Below are 21,047 nucleotides of genomic sequence, written 5' to 3' on the forward strand. Positions count from 1 at the left end.
TCACTGAGCAATAAGAGGAATGTGATGTGAATGATGCAAGCTCTCTGAAGAGGGCCCAGAGGACTATGCTGGCCAGGACACAGTGGTATCTGGGTAGGTCCAGAAATAGGCTACAGGGCTAAGTTCTTGTCTATGAGCTGCTCTCAAGGACTAAAACTCTGAACATTTTGTGATTTTGTTCCTCTTCTTCCTTCCCTTCAAAAAATTTCATGCTGTGCCCAAAGTCAGATGGGAAGGCCTAAAGGAAGTTCTGGAAATAAGTACATTTTAGGCATCTGGAAATCTCCCTGCTCATGTATTTGGGAGCCATTGCTAAGCGGCGAGATAGGCCAACCAAGAGAACAGCCACACTGTCACACAGGGCCCAGTCTCAAAGGTTAAAGGCCTCCCATTTGCTAGTTTGGGCAGTAAGGTGCAGCAGGTGGCAATACTGTGTGACCCAAAGGAAGGAATTCTCTCTTTTGTCTTAATTAAAGCTAATTTCTGATTATCTTTTTGACACTAAGGGAAAGGTACTCAGTGCATATTTAAAATCCATGAGTAGTCCAAAAGAGTTATTTTAGTCATAATTTTTAACTCGTTCAGAAAAGCCATCAGAAATTATGACAAGGGACAAAGGTAATTTGAGTTTTTCCTCCCTCTTTGCCCTGATAATCTTCTGATGAAAAGGTCTAAAGGCAGTCAGTCAATCAGAAGGGAGAACAGGGACTGGCTACTCCATGAACTGGGTGAAGGCTTTCTAACAGAAAGCTACATCTGCTAAAATGGAAAAATAATAATATACCACAGTTAAAGAGGATGCAGGATTTTTAATTTGAAACATGCTCCAAACATACTACTGCCAGGTCGCTCTCATGGCAAGTGGCCAGCTACTCCAAATCCTGGTTCCCCTCTCCCTGCCACTACTCACAGCCTTCTCGGGCCAGATAGAGGTTACGGGTCCCAGTCGGCTTCTTCACCTTCTTTGTCCGGAGTTTTGCAGCCTCATCACGGGTCACTGCCAAGTCAACCTTAAGCTGCCGGCCATCCAGTTTAAGTCCACCACCCTGAAACAGATTGAGACCTCTCTTAAAATTCATGATGAGTAGAAACTAAGCACCTGAGAAGGAGCACCAAGGAAAGGGAAAACAGCAAACCCCCCTGTTGTGTGGACCCCCGCCGCTAGGATGTTTCAGGCCAGCCGCATGCAAGTGGATCACTGAGCCGAACAGTATTTAGCACAGCTGTTCAAAGGCCACATGTTCATTTGTTTTCAGGGAGTTGATTAGTCCCAAAGTAGGACCAAATTAAGAAAAACGATCTGTAAATAGGCAAATTTTTAGTATGCTAAAGAAAGCTAATGAAATGGTAGTTATAACTCTACTCATGAGAATTTAAGAGACAATGGCAATACACGATAACTTGGCTCAAAACAATATATACTTGGTTATAGAATCACAGAAAAATTCTCTATCATCTACACACTTTCTCTCTCAAACATTTACTCCACTTCACAGATGGCCTTAATCCCTTCTTGTCCCAGTCTTTCACGCCATCAGCCTAGGATAGAGACTGATATACAGGAACTGATCCATAATATAGATTATTATACTTGCTTCCTCACCTATAAAGGATAATGATATGATTACTTACCTTACAAACAACTATAGGGCTGATGTGAGGCTTAAACAAGGTCACGCGTGTAACGCTCAGTGCCTAACACACACAGTGCTGTGCTTAGTCACTCAGTCGTGTCCAACTCTTTGAGACCCCATGGACAGTAGCCCACCAGGCTCCTCTGTCCATGGGATTCTCCAGGCAAGAATACTGGACTGGGTTGCCATGCCCTCCTCCAGGGGATTTTCCCCACCCAGGGATCGAAGCCAGGTTTCCCACATTGTAGGTAGATTCTTTACCATCTGAGACACCAGGGAAGTCCTAACACACGTTATGTGTTCAATAAGTCTTAGCTTTATTATTTTTATATCATTGACAATAATAATAATCAAGTTTTGTTGAAATATCAGCTATTGTCCCTGGGAGCTACTATCACCTAAGTTACAGAGTAAAGGAAATGTCTTCCTTACCTCGGCCTCTGGAAAAGCAGCTTCAAGACATTTCTGGGCTGCTTCTGGAGTCATGAACTGGGCAAACGCACAGCCTGCATAGAGAGATAAAACTAAGTGAGATCCCAAACTCCCATGGCCCACACGGAAGCCAAAGACACCACTATGCATGGCGGCAGCCTGACATGAATGGAAGGGGTAGTAGCATCCTTTTGTTAAGTACAATGAAACTTAACTAAAAGCACTGTGTCCAGCACCAGGGGTTCAAGACAGGCAAGACAGCACACCTGCTCATGGTGAAATTTTACTATTACTTCCTTCATCTTTTCTAATGCTTCTTAGAAACTTTAGTCGCACAGTCTCATGCAATGAGAAACAGCCACAAAAAATACTAGAGGAATTCCAGCCTAATGTTTCAGTATCACTTTCTAAGTCCTCTAGGACTTTAAAAAAAAAAAAAAAAAAAGCAGCAGCAGCAGCAACCACTTAAGCCTGAAACTACAGATCAAAATCACTTAGGAGGCATCAGATGAGGGCAGGTCCAGTTCCTGGAGTAAAAGTCCATGGCCTCTATCCCATGAATATACTGGTGAACTGGAAAGTCATGAGCTCAACTTTTGACTCCTGCTATAGAATTTCCACAGTCATACCTTTCACTGGTTAAAGGCAGGGCCTATCAACTATCCAAATCTTTTGCTTTTGATAAAAAGCAGCTTTTATAAGGAAAAAAACAGTTCACTTTACAGTAAACTAAAAAAAAAAAAAAAAAAAATTAAGTTCCATAATACTTTGTTAGCATTCCTATAAACCTTAATTCTTCCCTCACAGAGGAAGGCAGTGCCATATTTCCTAGAGCTACTGGTGCACGGACCTTTCGCCCCTCTAAGAATGAATGGCAGCCAACTAACTGCAAAGACACACGTGGCACGCCAACCCAAAGGCCACACCTAGTGAGGTCTTCCCTACCTCCTGCAGGCAGAGCTAAGTACCCCCGCACTGCCCCTCCCCTGCCCCCGCACTCTACCCCAGCCATTCTCCACTCCCATTTCTATTATGAATGTCAGGGAGCATCTTCCCCAAAAGACTTGAATGTCTCAGGAAGAAAGCCCATGTTTCTTGGCTGTTTCTACATCCAAAGCACCTACCATAACATCCACCATTAGTAGATACTCAATAGGAAGCAATAAGTAATATAGAAAGAAGTTTAATATGAAGAAAATAAGATGGGTTCTTCTCTCTGAATGGGTAAGAATATTATCATGGGAATTTCCAGGGTAACTACTGGGTCAGTTTTAACACTTCCCTAAAAGTCTTCAGATAATACTTAGTCCTTCCAGGCAGTAAAATAGCAGTTGACAGGAATGAGGGGTAGGAGGTGGCCAAGGCTGTGTGAGTAGGCAGAAAAAGTGCCAGGAAAATCTAATATGAGCTAGGGAAAGACAATGTATCATGGGGGGGAAAAAAGCAAACTATGCTTATTAAAACCATTAACTCTCAGCTAATATTAACAGACCAAGAAAGAGATTGAGCAATTCAACCACAGACTCCATTCTAAAAATGTCAACCCAATACATCAGGGCACTCAGAAACAGATAAAAGAGATGATCAGAGTCAAGCAGTATCGGACAGTACTTGCAACATTCTATGCAATTCTAGTTGCCCATTTTCAGAAAAATAAAAATGGAGAAGGTCCAAGAAGTATAATTGAGTATCAGAGCTAAAGGCACCTTAAGTGATTACTATAGTTGAACCCACTCATTTTACAGATAAGGAACGAAAGCCCACAGTAGTTAAATGGGTGCCAAAAAATCACCCAGCTGGTGATTTAGCTGGGATTAGACCCCTAACCTCCAGAAAGCAGTTTAGTCTTTTTTCCATTATACTACCTCATTTTACATCTTCTATAGCTATATAAAACCTAAAAATGATCAGGTTTCATCAAACTGGAAAATAAGAAGATTTAGAAAGGAGGTAATTAATCCACAGATAGGCTCCAGAGAGCTCCAAAACACTCAGAAATGGCATTTTTATGAGGATAGGGTTCAGAGTTCTTGCTAGATCTCAAAGGGATCAAGGACCAGAATGAATTAAAAAGTCACTGCTTTAGCAGAACAACTGCACTTAATAAAATCAAAGGTTATGAATGGGTTGAAAAGATGCTTATCTAACAACAGTATATCAGAATGAGAAGTGGTCAACCTTTAAGCTCAAAAGAAATAGCTTAGGGGGAAATAAAAAACAGCACCACCACTAAGGCAGCACTTCTGCTTTTCCTTTTGACTGCTGGCATTGCAACAAAGTTTCCATCGGCTTCCCTCACTAACAAAAGCAACTGAAAAATATCTCAGTAATTTCAAGCACTGTGGAATGATTAATACCCATGAGATGCTATCACATTTGAAATTCAAAGAACAACAAATGGAATTCATTACCCTAAAGTAAATAAGCAAGAGCTTAAAAAGCTTAGACAAAATTATGGCTGGCAGCACCATGACAGATGCTGAGTTTGACATCACTGGAAGACAACCTCAGAATGTCCTTGGAGCTTCTACGGATCACAGAAACCTGGAAGATGGTGAACCCCTCAGAGTGGCACACATTATGCTCTCATGTAACCTAGTCAGAGCCCATGACAGTGGTCTCAATCCTTTTGGGCCTGACCAGATGACAGCAAATACCTTTAGAATGTTCTGTGTCTGGATGCAAGACGATACGGACATATTTAAGATCTCCAAATTGCTGCAGGAGCTCCCCAAGGTCTTCTTCCTCTGAATCGAAGGACAGGTTTCTATGGAGGACAATCAGGTCACAAGAGAGGTCAGTTACAAAAGTGAGACCCTGTGTTCCAGTACAAGGTGAGTGAGCCAGACATCATCTGAAGTGGTTCCTTGGAACTACCCTCCTGAAGGATAGCACCAAGGGGTGACCCCCACTAGCCAGGCCACCGATGTATGACTGTGCCCATCGGCCATAACCGACTGACCCTCCTCTGTTAATCAGATTCTCTCTCCCAGGAATATAAAACTTGAACACACATATACAAAGACCAGAAGTTGTAGATACAGATTCACCTCAAAACAGCACTGTGGGGAGCTGAAAATGTTCTGCAACATATATATGTATCTCCACATATAAAGGTATATGTGTATCTGTGGTTATATATATATGAAAAATGTCACTGGGTTGTACACATACTTTACAGAATACATGTTATACTTTACAAGGGATAAAACAAGAATGAGTGTCTTCAGAGAAAGGATCACACAGTCTTCCACAACAAAGGTCCCTTCTTGAGGTCTGCTCTTTGACAACTCTGATTCTGTGAGCTACCCTAATGTTCATCCAACAAACCAGGTTTTTCACTTAAATTGGCCAAAATTAGTTTCCCTTACAACCAAAAGACTGACAGCAAATGAGAAGTCAAACGTCTCTCAAAGTCTCCTCTGTACTCCTATGAAATCTAAGTTTCAGTTAAAATTTCACAAAAGTCAGAAAATCCTTCAAAATAGTAACTCAAAACCAAACATGGTAAAGTTTATTAGCTATGTATTTAAAAAAAAAGAGAGAGAGAGAGAGAGAAAGAAAACTACTATTTCCCTTGATGGGATTAAAAAATGTTGGAAGGAGATTTTGTTCTACTAAATTTCAACACAGTGTAAAGATTCCTAACCAAGTTATGCACAGCCTTACAGGGGCAAGAAAAAGAATCCCAAATAAATATCTATAATTTTACTTCTCTTTTGCTCAATTAACAGTTCCATAAACAGTTTTATCTTATTGAGCAACCAAGATAAAAAAGATTTTCTGCAATAAGACACATCCTAGCTACATTATTGCTTCTAATTTGCCTCATCGTGTTCATAGCCTTCTCTCTTCCATCCTTTTACTTACCTAAGTTCTCTTTAAATTAAAAAGATGTGTAAAGAAGAGAATCTTTGGTACTGAGGTCACAGGCTTCTAAGTGTGACATTCCTCATTCCTATTACACAGAATCCTCTACAAACATGAAATTATTTATATGGAAATTCCAAATAACACAGTAAAAAAAAAATGGAGAGACGTGCTATAAAGGAAGAAAATGGGCTACAGCACAGCATGTATAAGCTGAAATCATCCTTGTTAAGTATTTATGATATGAACACATGCGTGGGTATTCCTTGAGTAGTGATGAAAGTTAATTTTGTGTATATGTCTTTTTGCCTATTCATTTCCTAAATTTCCCACAATAAACGTAAATTACTTGCATAATGAAAACCATCTTTAAAAGACTGTACAAGAGAATAAAACAGAAATCTCTAAAATAAGACCCAAATAGCCCTAGCAAAATGGTACTTAAGAAAGGACAAAAAGGCTGTTGAGGTGTACCAAGGACATCCCGACTTCCTGAAAATGCCAACCTACAGCAGTCAGTACAATGGAAACAGCAAAGGCAACATGATACTGATGCTTCACTTTATGGACGTGACTTTAGATCAGTCAGGCATGAGAAGAGAATTAACTTGGGACAAGAGGTACAATCCCTCCCCTGCACTCACCCTAAAACAAAGGCCAGAAGCAAGATGCTTCTATTAATAACAGTTGAATTCATTTGTTCCAATGACGCCACCCCAATTACAAAGAATGAAATCTAAACAAGGACAGATACAGACCCCTGTTGTTTATCTCCTGTGTATAGTTGATTCTCCTACACTTTTCTCATTGTGTGCTACATTCCTAGGCAGATGTGCTGACAGTCTTATATGCATCTAACTTTTTGGCCTAGCTAACAGAATTAGTGAAAAAAAAGAAGAAGAAAGGAAGGGAGGAAGGAAAGGAGGGAGGAAGAAGAGAAGAAAAACTTAGAAGGCAACAGAAACAGCAGTTCTCCAGATAGAAAGTCATACCTGATAAAGACAGTCTTCCCTTCATTCACATCAGAAGGTAATTTCCTCTTCTTCTTCTTCTTCTTTGAGACTTCTATATCCAAAGTAAAAAGAAGCAACAAACTGAACTTAAGACTAGTGCAAGCCTTACAACAAAGAGCTAAGTTGTTAAATATATAAAGATTTTACATAAATTAAGAAGAAATCCAATTAAAAATGAACAAAGGATACACAACTAAATATATGAAAAATGCTCAAACTCACTCATAATTGAAGAAAGACATATCACCAGAAGTGAGATACTATTTTTCACTGAAGATTGGCAAAAATCAAAAAAGATAAACAAAATCCATTGTGGTAAGGGTGTGGGGGGAAAAGAGAGAGAGATTCCCATACACTGTCTGATGGTAAACCTTCTAGAAATGTAAAATGTAGAACATCTGAAGAGAAAAGAAAATACATTCACATAGACAAATATACATTGCACTTTATACCAGTGCATATACATTCCTGTTTTAGCTTACAGAAGTATCATATTAACTATCCTCAGATACACAAGAGACTGGTTGTCTGGTGATTTAGTCGCTAAGTTGTGTCCAACTCTTGTGACTCCATGGATTATAGCCCGTCAGGCTGTCTCTGGGGAAGGGCCTTAAGTGGCTGCAGATTTGGGCTTAAGGGAGATTCATTGATTTTAAGAATTGACATATATGCTTATATATACGAAGAAAATTTCTGGAAGGATACAAAAGAAATAACAGAGGTTACTTTGCGGGACTACTGGGAGGATTGGTGAGGAACTTTTACTTTCTGTATTACACCCTTTTGCACCATACCTATATTTTAAATTAATTTTCTCTCATTATTGTCTATCAGTCATTTTTTACAAGTGAAAGGAGAGACAGCTGAATCTGGTTGTAGAACTGATGTCTCTCAGTGTAAAAGCTTCTTTGCTTCTAAGGTGTCTACCATTCTCTCCTCACAGAAAAAGTTTATTTCCTCAGATTTCTCATATGGTCGAATCAACATGCCAGACTTTAAAAAAAGGGAGAAGGGAGATCTGATTAGTGAATAAAAACCTCCAAAGAAACTAAAGGACCACTTATTGACCACTCTTGATTCTGTAATGACCTGCCTCACTCAATAAATAAGTGGAGTTTAAACTCAACATTCTTTTTTTTTTTTTTAATTTTTTTTATTAGTTGGAGGCTAATTACTTCACAATACTTCAGTGGGTTTTGTCATACATTGACATGAATCAGTCATAGAGTTACACGTATTCCCCATCCCGATCCCCCCTCCCCCCTCCCTCTCCACCCGATTCCTCTGGGTCCTCCCAGTGCACCAGGCCCGAGCACTTGTCTCATGCATCTCACCTGGGCTAGTGATCTGTTTCACCATAGATAATATACATGCTGTTCTTTCGAAACATCCTACCCTCACTTTCTCCCACAGAGTTCAAAAGTCTGTTCTGTACTTCTGTGTCTCTTTTTCTGTTTTGCATATAGGGTTATCGTTACCCTCTTACACTGTTGGTGGGAATGCAAACTAGTACAGCCACTATGGAGAACAGTGTGGAGATTTCTTAAAAAACTGGAAATAGAACTGCCATATGACCCAGCAATCCCACTCCTGGGCATACACACTGAGGAAACCAGATCTGAAAGAGACACGTGCACCCCAATGTTCATCGCAGCACTGTTTATAATAGCCAGGACATGGAAGCAACCTAGATGCCCATCAGCAGATGAATGGATAAAGAAGCTGTGGTACATATACACCATGGAATATTACTCAGCCGTTAAAAAGAATTCATTTGAATCAGTTCTAATGAGATGGATGAAACTGGAGCCCATTATACAGAGTGAAGTAAGCCAGAAAGATAAAGAACATTACAGCATACTAACACATATATATGGAATTTAGAAAGATGGTAACGATAAACTCAACATTCTTGATGAAAGTAGTAATATGGTTTGGTTACAGTTTTACAAAATGCCCCAGGAGGTCCTTTATCCCCATTTCAATTCAAAATTGTTGTTTATACTCCACTACTGGCACAGAACAGTAATGGTGATAATACTGGTAGTCATTAGTAGTACAAATAATTTAATCTTCACATCCCTATGTGGTTATTAGAGCCATTTTATAGATGAAGAAACTGAGGTATAAAGAGATTAAATAACTTGTCCCAAAGTCATACCTCAAGAAAGGAGCAAAGACAGGATTTGAAACTCTTTGCTAAACAAGCTACACCTGTGATCTCTAGGAAACGTGGGGTTTTATTTTCTTAATTCACTCCTGTTCACCCAGTATCCAACACCGCAGGCATTCTGAATATCTATCAGCTATCTGAATAAATCAAGGTGTGTATATCAGAAAAAATATCAACAACCTCAGATATGCACATGATACCAAATGGCAGAAACAGAATAAGAACTAAAGAGCCCTTGAAGAGGGTGAAAAGGAGAGTGAAAAAGCAGGCCTAAAACTCAACAGTCAAAAAACTAAGATCATGGCATCTGGTCCCATCACTTCATGCCAAATAGATGGGGAAAAAGTCAAATCAGTGACATATTTTATTTTCCTGGGTTCCAAAATCACTGCAGATGGTGAATGCAGTCATCAAGATGCTTGCTCCCTGGGAAAAAAGCTGTGACAAATCTGGACAGCGTATTAAAAAGCAGAGACATCACTTTCCTGACAAAGGTCTGTATAGTCAAAGCTATGGTTTTTCCAGTAGTCAGACGTATGGATGTGAGGAGTAGTAATGTGAGTCACTCAGTTGTGTCTGACTCTTTGTGACCCCACAGACTGTAGCTCGCCAGGCTCCTCTGTCCATGGAATTCTCCAGGCAAGAATACTAGAGTGGGTTGCCATTCCCTTCTCCAGAGGGTCTTCCGACCCAGGGATCGAACCTGAGTCTCCTGCATTGCAAGCAGATTCTTTACCATCTGAGCTACAGAAAAATCAGTTGGACCATAAAGAAAGCTGAGCACTGAAGAATTGATGCTTTTGAACTGTGGTGTTGGAGAACACTCTTGAGAGTTTCTTGGACTGCAAGGAGATCAAACCAGTCAATCCTAAAGGAGATTAGTCTCGAATATTCATTGGAAGGACTGATGCTGAAGCTCCAATACTTTGGCCACCTGATGCAAAGAACTGACCCTGGAAAAGAGCCTGATGCTGGGAAAGATTGAAGGTGGGAGGAGAAGGGGACGACAGAGGATGAGACGGTTGGATGGCATCACCAATAGACATGAATTTGAGCAAACTCTGGGAGATGGTGAAGGACAGAGAAGCCTGGCATGCTGCAGTCCATCGGGTCGCAAAGAGGCAAACACAACTGAGCAACTGAACAACAGTTAAAAAAGAAAAGGTACATTTTTCTATCCTGACAGGTTCAAAAATCACTGTCACATGCAGCATCTATTGCAACAGTTCAAAGAGCAACGGGCATTTATTTACACACAATGTGGAATGGTATGCACAGAATAACATTCATTCATCAGTTCCAAATTTGTTTATCTACATTAAAAAAAAAAAAAAAAACACCTCTGCAAATGCAGAAGTGTTTGTTGGTCTTTGCTTGTTTTCTTGCCAATTCTTTGTGACTGAAAGTCATGGAGCCAGATCAAAAGTTCCAGGAGAACAAGGATTTTTTTTTTTTTTTTTTCAGTTCAAAGTTTAACATTAGTAGGTGTACAATAAGTGTTTCTTTTAAGTGAATCAAGAGGAGAGGGGACTTGTTTTGTTGAACTGAATGGAGTAGTGGAATGCCAAGATTACATTCTAGTTAGCAGAATTCAAAAACTGCCTCTACATCCATCCTAGTTACTGCTAAAGCCAGAAGATTCTATCAGCAGCCATCTCACATCTAACTTGATGAGATTCACACATTTTTTAGAAAACTGCTGGAGGAGGAGGCCATAAAAAGAAGACAGCAGCAATAAAGGCAACTAATACCACTGAGTGTCTACTGTAGGGAAGGTACTCTTCTAAATGTCAGATGAGGACCTCTAATATCCAATCACATAAGAAGTAATGAGGACACGAGAGGCAAGGACTTGACCAGACCCATACAGGTGGGAATAGAAAAGTCAGGACTTGAACCCATGTGATTTGACTCCTAAGCCCATGCAATACAAGGCAGAGATGACTGCTAAAAAGAACTGAGCTTTTCCAGATAAAAAATTCTGAATTCAATAGTCTGTTGCTATAATAATGGATTACTTTATTGCTGTTGTTAGTCTCCATCTTGGAAGGTGTCAGTGATTCAAGTACCTCTGATGTTGAGTAGTATATACCAAGCTGAGTTTCCGGGGTTTGCTAACGTTGTTATTTTAGTAACTGTGTTGTGTCTGACTCTTTTGCAACCTCAAGAGCCGCAGCCTACCAGGTTCCTCTGTCCATGGGATTTCCCAGGCAAGAATACTGGAATGGGTTGCCATTTCCTTCTCCACTACCAACACTGTAGTCACTTCAAATAATACCTCTTAATCACTGGGGAGAAAAAACACCCTCTTTGGGTTTTCAAATCTACTTCATATAGTTTGTTTTTTACAGACAACAGCAAGAATGGAAAAATACAGCAGGGATGGAAAAATGAATTTGTCACATTTAACAGAATGTAATTTTAGTACAAAAACAAAATAATTAAATTAATGAGAGAGGACCTACTTTGGTGGCAGGATATAATATCCTATTTATCCAGTTATTCATTCAACATGGATAATTCAGAGAGAAAGTGAGGCAAGACCTCAGCAGCAAGCTAGGTTTTAAATTCCCTAAGAATCTTAATCCTCAAAACCACTCCAAACTCATTTAAAAAACAAAAATATCTTTAGAAGAAAGGAATACAAAGGTTTCACTTTCAGCATTTAAACACAAGTTTGACAGGACATCTTAAGGTCCTATTTAAAAAGGGGCCTGAGTCAAACTAATGCCCATTTCTCAGTAAACTATTTTAAATTTAAAGCTGTTTATAAAAAGTCCAGGCAAACCTTCCTCCTCTTGCTCTTCACTGCTGGTATCACTCTGAGCCAGATCCTCTCCACCATCAATACTATCTCTTTCCTCCAGGTCGCTGTCGTCAACAGAATGCTCCTCGTCACTGCTTTCTACAGGTGCTGGCCTCTTGACTGCTCTGCAATGGCACAGATCAGAACTGAGGTTCTGGGCTGAGAGGGGGCCCTATCCAACTTCACCACTCATGCCAATTCGCCAATGTTGGGGCCAGGGAAAGATACCATCTTCCTCTTAGGGACAGTCCTAAATCCTCCTCTGTTGTCTCAGAACACACTGAGCCACTTACTTCTTGTGAATCTGTACAGGCTTGGGCAGCTTTGATTCTTTATCCTCCTCCTCCTCATCCTCCTCGTCATCATCATAATCACTCTCATTCTCCTCCTCCTCCATATCCTCTTCTTCCCTGCCGTTCTCTTGACCCAATTTCTGATGTTCAGGTTCAGGCCTCTTCTCACCTTCACAGTCGATAAAGAAAGTTAGAAATTCATCGAGTATCCAAAACAAGGTCATTTAAACAAGAGTACCTAACACCCCTAGTTACTGGTTCCTATGGTCTTACAGACGCTCATATATTTTTCTTATTCTACCCAACAGGAGAAAGTATGAGAAAAAAAAAGCAACGAAAACCCCTCATCCCTGAGGTTTCCTTGGAGGCTGGTCCATTCATCAGAAGCCTTAAGGTTAATCTGGCTCAGCACCTGAGCCTCTGCAAACAGTCCACCACTGTGTGCCAGGCCCGCACGGGGAACACTCTCGAGCCCAGCCTTTACCTTTAACCTCTGTGAGTTCTGTCCTCTGAGTTCTGGTGGCTTAAAAGTCAACTGTTTTCTAAATAAAACTCAAGTCTTAAGCTTCCCTATTTATAATGTTCCATCACTCCGTATTAGGAAAGCTGAGAAAGGACAGCAAGTAGCAGGGACAATGAGCTTGGGCCCCACTACTCACATCCACATCGAGGAGTGAGCTTAGACTCAAAAGGTCCTGTTTGGGGACCAGATCACCAGATGGTACAATGCGGGCTGACACACAGTTAGGACACACGACCCCTCCTACTCAACACCACTGCATCTTACCTGGGACAGAGGTAGACTGTGTGTTTTTATATTTATCCTTTGCCACGGCCCAATCCACAGCCACTGTCCGCCCTGTAAGACACAAAAGTAGCATCAGAAAGACGTTCTTCTCTTTAACATTCCTATTTCCTATAAACAACTTTCTAGTCATCAAAGACAGTAATGGAACCAAAGGAGGCAGGTAAACTGCAGATTCAGAGGCTGTTGGTCCTAAAACAAAACTCCTGGTAGGTGTCTATTCTTTTAACCCTTAACCTTTTTTAACTGAAGTTTTGTGTTTCTACAGACACTACACTTGGGATAAGACAGACTAAAAAAAATAAAGCATTAGAACAGTGCTTCCAGTTAAATCAAGTTTCCAGTTATATTAGCAAGAGGGAAAACAGACATTCTGGAATAAACTCCATGTTACTCAGAAGTTAGGAAGTCTCCAAGCCAATCCCTTCTTAAGGCATAGTACCTGGTAAATCAATACCCAGAGTAACCTCAAGGTCAGTTTAGGAGCCCACATATGCTGAATAGGAATCATAATCAAGAGGGAAGAATGTGCTAATCCCACATCCCCTAGACAGCAATCTGCCTGTTTTATCAATGATTATTTCAGTGACGGTTTTTCATTAAGAGATTTAAAGGACACTCATCACCGAAAAAAGAAAAAGAGAAGGCTGGCAAGGGTCCTGTTGAGTTTAACCCTAAGATCAAGTCCTAGGAACAGTTCACTAAAGCAGCTTCTTTTTTTTTTTTTTCCCCACTAAAGCAGCTTCTATATTAGCAGTGAGACTCTCAACAAGGCAAACATCTTTCAGAAATGTACAAAGTGGGTTACTGCGTTAACCTGCACGAACACCAGAAATATCTGAGTCAATGGTATGGGCACAAAAAACTTACCTTTTACCTCTTTCATGTTCATGCCTTTGAGAGCCTTTCCTGCTTCTAGGAGGTTTTTAAACTGAACAAAAGCAAAACCACGCATCTTTCCATCTGTGTGCAAACATAACAAAGAAATTAGAGGTAGCTGGAGGAACCAACAGACACTAAGAAGGACTATACAGCTACCTGAACTGGCGAGAAGGCTCAAATCCTGCCAGTCAGTCAGCCCCCTGCCCAAAGCAAGAGCCTTTATCCTACTAACATTAGCCTGACACAGGTTCAGGAGAGCAATGCATTAAACTCATCTTCTAAAAGGAGTTCTGATCTAACTAAAAACACCATCTGGGGAATAAACATTGTTCTGTGTCAGGCACTATACTTTATATATATCATATCATCTGGGGCTTGGAGAGTATGACCCGAACCTTTTATTTCTGTTTCAAATAGTGCTTAGTCGAAAGGCGACATGGAAAAACACCATTATGTAAAATAATCTAATCCACACAAAATAAAGGTTGGCAGGTACCTGGTTTCCTGGGGATGTTTACTTCCAGGATAGTTCCAAACTGAGAAAATACTGCCTTCAAGTCATCTTCTGAGCACTGAAGCAGAAAGTGAGAAAGAAAGAGATGTTATCATGGCAAATAAATATAAAACATCAACTATTAAATTAGTTCACTGCAAAGAGCTTGAGTATTTTTACTCCTTTTAAAATCTTGAGACTAGGACATCAAACATTCCCAAACAGAGGACATCTTGCTTTGTACCTAAAAGGTAAAAAGGACAGACATGAGAGTTTGTCCTCCTCTCCCAATCTCAGTAGTTTCCGCAAAAGGAAGACATCTTCATGCTTTCTGTCCTCAATAAATTCTTGTTTATACAGGCCCATTTTCTGAATTCAACACTGCTAAAGTTCATTCCCAGGAAGAATGAAGCCCAATTATACCACCCTGGTCGGGAGTTCAACCAACAAGCAGGCCTTGGCTCCAAGAGCCTTCAGAACACTCACTGTTAGTTTTCTCTCTCTTACCTTAAAGCTCAGGTTTCGAATAATTAATCTGGCTTTCTTATCTGCCACTTTGGTTTTTTTAGGCTTCAGCTCCTTCTTTGGGGACTCTGAATTTTCTGAAAAATAACAGGTAATGAAGTAAGTATGTGATCCTCTCAGCCCAGAATATCACAGGAAAAAAGTACTAGCAACAGAAAGCATTTATCACAGGGTTAAGTATGGCAATGCCCAGCAACACCAGGTTTTCCAAACTCATAAGTAAACAAAGGACTAAAATGAGTAACAAAACACACTGGATGATTGTGGACATCAAAAGAAAATTAAGGAAGCTTTTAAGTCTAGATGCTACCCCAGCCAATCTACAGTCCCCTCAATCCTGGGGGAAAACTCCTTTCAGTTACTAGAAACTCACCAGTTTTCCCCTTTTCCTTGGACTTATTTCTCAGTTTTTTCTTGGCAATGGTCACGTTGATCTTGCAGCCTTCAAAGGTAGTAATCTCCTTGAGGGCCCTCTGAACATCCTCCAGCATAGAAAAAGTGACATATCCGAAGCCTCGACATGCCTTACTCCCTGGAACAGTATGGGGGGGAAGGATTAACAGTAAGCCAAGATCTCTAAACCAGTAAACTCTCACAGCCCTAAACTGGCAGATATACAACCAGGCCAGCCAGTTATCAGTCGGCCAAAGTTCTCAAGAGGGAAAGAGACAAGATCAACATGAGAGGCCCCCCCAATCTCCTTTTTCCTCAGAAATTGTTAGGCTTCCTCTTCTAATGTGGTGTCTTGGCTGTTGGCTCCCTTTCTTCCACCTTTCCTGGTAATCTCAAGAATATGGAGGACTCATAATATGCATTACACCTCCAAAGAAGAACTCAACATCACACAGAACAAAACATCATCAGAGAAGGTAGGAAAGATAAGTATGGTGGCTTCAAAAACTACAATGAAATAATTCAGTTACCCCTCCTCAGAACAGAGGACAGATCAGCAATGAATGCGGGGGGGCCCTGAGAAAAGAACCTCAAACAATAAACACTGCTTCAGGAGCCTGCAGATACTATTATCGTTATTACCAAGCCGTAGAAATCAATATCAAATTAAACGTTTCCAAAGCAGCTGTAAATCTCTTCTCATTTTGTCAGAACATACCAAGAAGGGAAAAGCCAATACTGTCATCGCTTTTTTCCAAAGGAATCGTTGAAGATGAACAGTTGCAAATGTCATCTGTAACCCACCTTTGCCCCTTCTGGTATGCTTTTTTTTTTTTAGTTTAATATTTTTGTGTAGTAGAATTTTAAGTAATTTACTGCATCAAAGAAGAAAAAGACAGACCAAGCAGTCTGCCTACTACCCAAAAAAGAAACAAAACCCCACACGCTCTCCTTTACAACTATGCCCTAACCTGCTTCAGGGTGCAAGCCTTCTAACGCAGGACACTGAGCCACATAAACTGGTTAAAGTTGACACCTGGCACTAGGAGAGCATACTATATTTCTTTTTCCTTGAAACTCCTTCTCACAAAAGCCTGCCCACTCACCTTTCAGAAAACAAAACAAGAAAAATCAGGGCCCTTCCTGATCAGTACAACCAAAAATAAAAAGCAGCTGAAACGTGAAGGAATTTGCTGACAAAATAAAAGCATGTGCTCACAAAAACACTGTTCGTTATAAACAATTACAACAATCCTGTGAAATTATTCCCATCTTAAAGAGGGTACGTGGCAAGTTCAAGTCACCACTACTGGTAAGACCTCATCCGCCATCCCCTCCCCCCCATCCTTGGAAGTAGAGTACTCAACACGTTCAACTGTCTAGACAGGAAATCACAGTTTTTTTGTTGTTGCTGTTTAAAGGGAATAGGAGCTTTTGTTACAGATGCTGACTATGTACATAAGCTACAGGTAAGGCTACACGTAGCCTATATTGTGAGGACCCAAAGGAGAATTCCCGTTCAAAGGCCTGCTCTTCCCTGGAACGCAACCAGCCATTGTAGAGCAGTGCTTCTCAGACTGGTCTGACAACCCACAGTAACAAATGTAATTTATAGTGAACCCATTTGTTTATATACTGAAAAAAAAAGTCTTATGAAAACTTCTCCTTTACCATACATATATAGATGTACTACTTCATTAAAAAAAAAAAACTCCAGTCATGAACCACTCAAGACCCACAAACAGACAACAGTCTGCCGTTTAAGAAACACTGCTGACCAGCACTCTCATTCGCCCATATCTATACTTAAAATGATAAAGGCCCCAGCTGTGTGTATAGCAATCAGAGCCATGTCAATGATCTTAAATCTAATTTCTGTTACTAACGAAACAGAAGATAATGATGGAGTGATTATTAGCACACTGTTAGCCTGCCTACTCACACACTCTGGTACCACGGGGGAAAAGAGGGGTACCCAAGATATTACTTCAAACCAGCTGCCAGCCTGAACGGCAAGAAGGTAGCCATCTACAGCGACAGATTGATGATTTGAAAGGAAGCTAAATTTGTGTAGTGGGCAACATCAGGTGCCATGTAGTATAGTCTAGGTAAGAAGAAGAAATGCTTCTACAATTAAAACCCTTATAATTCTTACTCATTCTAATACATGCTAACCCTCGTTTATAGTGATGCCATGAATATCAAATAGAATGAGAGGCATCTGGCAGTACCCCACAAGTCAGTAAATACTTCCCGTGGCTCAAGTCAAAACCCTTGGAGTCAGACTTGTCACTTTTCTTCTCAGACCCCAAATCTGATCCATATTCCAGTCACATTTTACCCTCTTCGCTGCTAGAGCACCTGGTCCAACCCCACGACCTTTCACCTGGATTAACACACGAGCCTAAAAACTGGTCTCCTGGCTCCTGTCCTATTCTCAGCATGGCAGCCTCAGAGAATCTTTCAAAATGCAAGGCAGATCATATTCACTGCTCCCTGCTCAAAATCAGTGGTTTCCTATCTCAGAGTAAAAGTCAAAGTCCTTTTGATGGCCTGTAAGATCCTACATGATCTGGAAGGACCAGGTGGCACCCGCTAATTCTTCCTTCACTCAGAGCACTCCAGTAACCTTGGTCTCGTCTATATTCCTCCAATATACTATACGCACTCCTCTTCAGTATCCTTGAGCTCCCTCTGCCTAAGCTGTTCCTTGAACTGAGAAACACAAGTTCATTCTCTCACATCAGTAAGGTTTCCCCTATTCTTCACTCCTCTACAGCTTCCCCACCACCACCACACACACCTACAGAGACTCCCTATCTTTCTTCCCTGACTTATTTTTCTCCTCAATATTTATCACCATCATCACTATATATTTGGCTCACTGGCTGTCTTCCACATACTGAACACAGAGCAAGACTTTTGGTCTGTGCACTACTGTATCCCGAGGACCTACAACAGTTGCCTGGAACCTAGTAAACTTTCAATTAATATTTACAGAATACATAAATGGGTGAATGAATAACATACTGGTTAAGAGCTCGGGGTCTGGTGATCAAATTCTGAATCCACTGCTTACTAGCAGTACGAACTTAAGCTGAAGTTACTAAATTTCCCTAAGCCCTAGATTTCTCATCTGTAAAATGGAGTTTACTCTCCACCCAAGAAGACTGATGGGGAAATTAAAAGAGGTAACAGATGAAACTCAAAACCCGCACCTGACAATCAGCTTCTTCTCAGTAAGTCTTAGTGGTGTTTTATTGAGTTCAGTCCAGTCGCCCAGTCGTGTCTGACTCTTTGCAACCCCATGAACTGCAGCACGCCAGGCCTCCCTCTCCATCACGCTGTCCATCCCATTTATTGTGTTATTCAATAATAAATGAGATCTTATATGTGAGCGCACATAATAAACAGGAAGCCTACATAAACTTAAGTGGCTAACTTGACTTTCAGAAACGGTTCCTATGGATTTCTCTAGAGTAGAGTCCGTTTGGAAAAGAAATTCAACTTCCAAGGCCTTTCATTTAAGGGCTCACTTAAGGCTGGGAGAATGTCCTCTGCCCCCATCCGGCTCCCAGGAACCCCAACTCTCTGTTCTCGATCGCCCCGCCCCCTACCTTTTTCAGTCACCACGAAGCACTGCTTGACCGGCCCCACCTGACTGAATAGCTCCTCCAGCTGCTCGCTGCGAGCCGAGGGCGGGAGGCGACCCACAAACAGGGTCAGTCCGGCCATGAGGCCGACAAGCAGGCACGCAAAGTCGCGCACGCGAGTCAGGTAACTGGCTTTAGTCAGCGGACCACGCTTACTAAAGTTGCCGGGAGACTCCGGAAGTGCGCGTCACTCAAAAGAGTCCGGAGGAAAACGTAGTAGAAAGGGAAAAACCATTCCGGAAGGGAAGAAAAAAAATCGTGCCGCCTGAGGGCGGAGCTTCTTGAGTAGGGCTCCACCCCCCTAACCCAAGTATCGCCCCCGCCTCTGTAGGGAAATTTGGCTTCGCTTAGTTTCTAGGCTTATTATAATCAAACTCAGCAAGTCAGGCCAGAGAAGCTGTTTTCGCTCTGGGTCTAACCCAGGATCTGACATATAGTGGATATTTAATAAATATTTTCTAAAGTGTCTGTGTTCCAGGATCCAGGAGCACCCAGACTAGGTGCATAAAACACAGCCATAATGCAAGTCAACACAAGTAATCACATGTATCATTCGAACAAATCTCCAGTTCTCAGAGAATATGAGACATCTGTCACATTTTAACAGATAACTGTATCTGTGTCTTTAACACTTCGCTGACAAATTATAGCTATTAAGGTTCAAATAGGCACAGGTCATACATAATCATTCTTTCAAAAAATATTTACTGAGCTCCTACTATGTGTCAGGCACTAAAGATAAAATTGATGAACTAAAAAAAAAGACAGAGCTCCTGCCTTCATGGAAAATAGTCTTGTGGAGATAGACAAACATCAGTACAAAAAAATAACTTATAAGTAAATCAAAACCTGCACCATGCGAGATCACAAGAGAACACACCCAGAACAAGCAATACATCCAGCTTACACAGACCTAGAACCCAGGTCTTCCCAGAGACAGCTTTCCTCAGGTCAGCTTATTAGATGGACCCAAGGATGTGTAATCCCATTGGCCAGGAGACCTGGGTGCTTCTGGATCCTGGAACACAGACAGTGTTTGCCATCCCATTGGGCTCAGGAACTGACCTGTGTGCAAGACTGCAGCACCCTGCAGAACATTTGTACAGAACAAAAGTACCCAATGAGAATTTTTAGTAATTACTTTTAAACGGTATAGCCAAACACAGGGCAGGTAGAACATTCAAAAAGTACAAAAGGTACAGTGAAAAGGGTTTCCCTTTCTCCTCAAACCCCATCTACTTTCCACACATTTTGGATTGGAGGATAACTGATTGATAGCAATGGGGGGGGGAGGGAAAACGTTTAATATTAGATTTATGAAACCCTAACTCCAAGTATTTTATGCTTGAAAGAAAATGCCACAGTTATTTTTAACACGTAACTCAGTGGAGGAAGTATTGAAATATGAAACAGATTTATAAGGGCATGGGTTAATTGCATCCAGGATAAAGAGAGACAAATAGACAAAGGAAAATTGACCCTTTGAATAAAGTTGGTTTGCAATTCCACATTTCTCCTTTATTTTCTCCTCCTCTCCTGCCCCCTCACAACCTTAGAAATCAAAATTTCATACCCAAAGCCTAAATTACCAGTGTCAGGGCCGTAGCCATGGGGACACCTTCCCAATCCTGGCAGCAGTGTGCATGGGGAAAGAGTCCTGAGAAGGCTGCTCCAGCTTCCCTTTGGGACACCCACTACAGTGTTAAGTTGGAGATGCTTTGGACCCAAACCTTCCCTACAGAACAAAAGGAAACCGTGGTCCTATGGCCATCAGAGGGCAGCAGCCACCCACAGTGCAGAGGAGGTCCTTGCCTCTAGAGAAGGAAAACAGTGCAGCTGACCCTTTGTACTCTTCCCAACTTTCAGACCTGCTCCCCATCTCAGTCTCCCAGCCTCAGCCTCAGCCCCATCCTCTCCTATCCACTCATATCAGGAAGGCCATGCAGTTCTTCAATCAGGAATATTTGCTCATTCATCTTCCAGGACACATGCAGGGTTCTTTATTAAATAGCAGGAGTCGCGGTACCCTGCACCACATCAGCAATGTGGCTTCCAGGGGAAATAAGCTGCTGGAC

At 41.2% G+C, this 21,047-nt stretch overlaps 1 protein-coding gene across 2 annotated transcripts in view; it reads right to left on the minus strand.

The window, feature by feature from the left end:
- Nucleotides 1-19,150, minus strand: part of RBM28 (RNA binding motif protein 28) — a 32,646-nt gene extending 13,496 nt beyond the window's left edge. For both annotated transcript variants that reach the window (XM_065939656.1, XM_065939655.1), the window contains exons 1-12: nucleotides 18,937-19,150; nucleotides 15,300-15,458; nucleotides 14,909-15,003; nucleotides 14,405-14,480; nucleotides 13,897-13,989; nucleotides 13,009-13,080; nucleotides 12,222-12,390; nucleotides 11,911-12,053; nucleotides 6,929-7,001; nucleotides 4,724-4,833; nucleotides 2,067-2,140; nucleotides 911-1,046 (exon numbers count right to left, since the gene is read on the minus strand). In XM_065939656.1, coding sequence (XP_065795728.1) covers nucleotides 911-1,046; nucleotides 2,067-2,140; nucleotides 4,724-4,833; nucleotides 6,929-7,001; nucleotides 11,911-12,053; nucleotides 12,222-12,390; nucleotides 13,009-13,080; nucleotides 13,897-13,989; nucleotides 14,405-14,480; nucleotides 14,909-15,003; nucleotides 15,300-15,458; nucleotides 18,937-19,054 — 1,318 coding nt within the window. In that variant the 5' untranslated portion in view covers nucleotides 19,055-19,150. The remainder of the gene's footprint in view (nucleotides 1-910; nucleotides 1,047-2,066; nucleotides 2,141-4,723; nucleotides 4,834-6,928; nucleotides 7,002-11,910; nucleotides 12,054-12,221; nucleotides 12,391-13,008; nucleotides 13,081-13,896; nucleotides 13,990-14,404; nucleotides 14,481-14,908; nucleotides 15,004-15,299; nucleotides 15,459-18,936) is intronic.
- Between the last annotated feature and the right edge of the window lie 1,897 nt (nucleotides 19,151-21,047).

This window comes from Muntiacus reevesi, chromosome 6, assembly GCF_963930625.1.
Source record: "Muntiacus reevesi chromosome 6, mMunRee1.1, whole genome shotgun sequence".
Classification (NCBI taxonomy): Eukaryota; Metazoa; Chordata; class Mammalia; order Artiodactyla; family Cervidae; genus Muntiacus; species Muntiacus reevesi.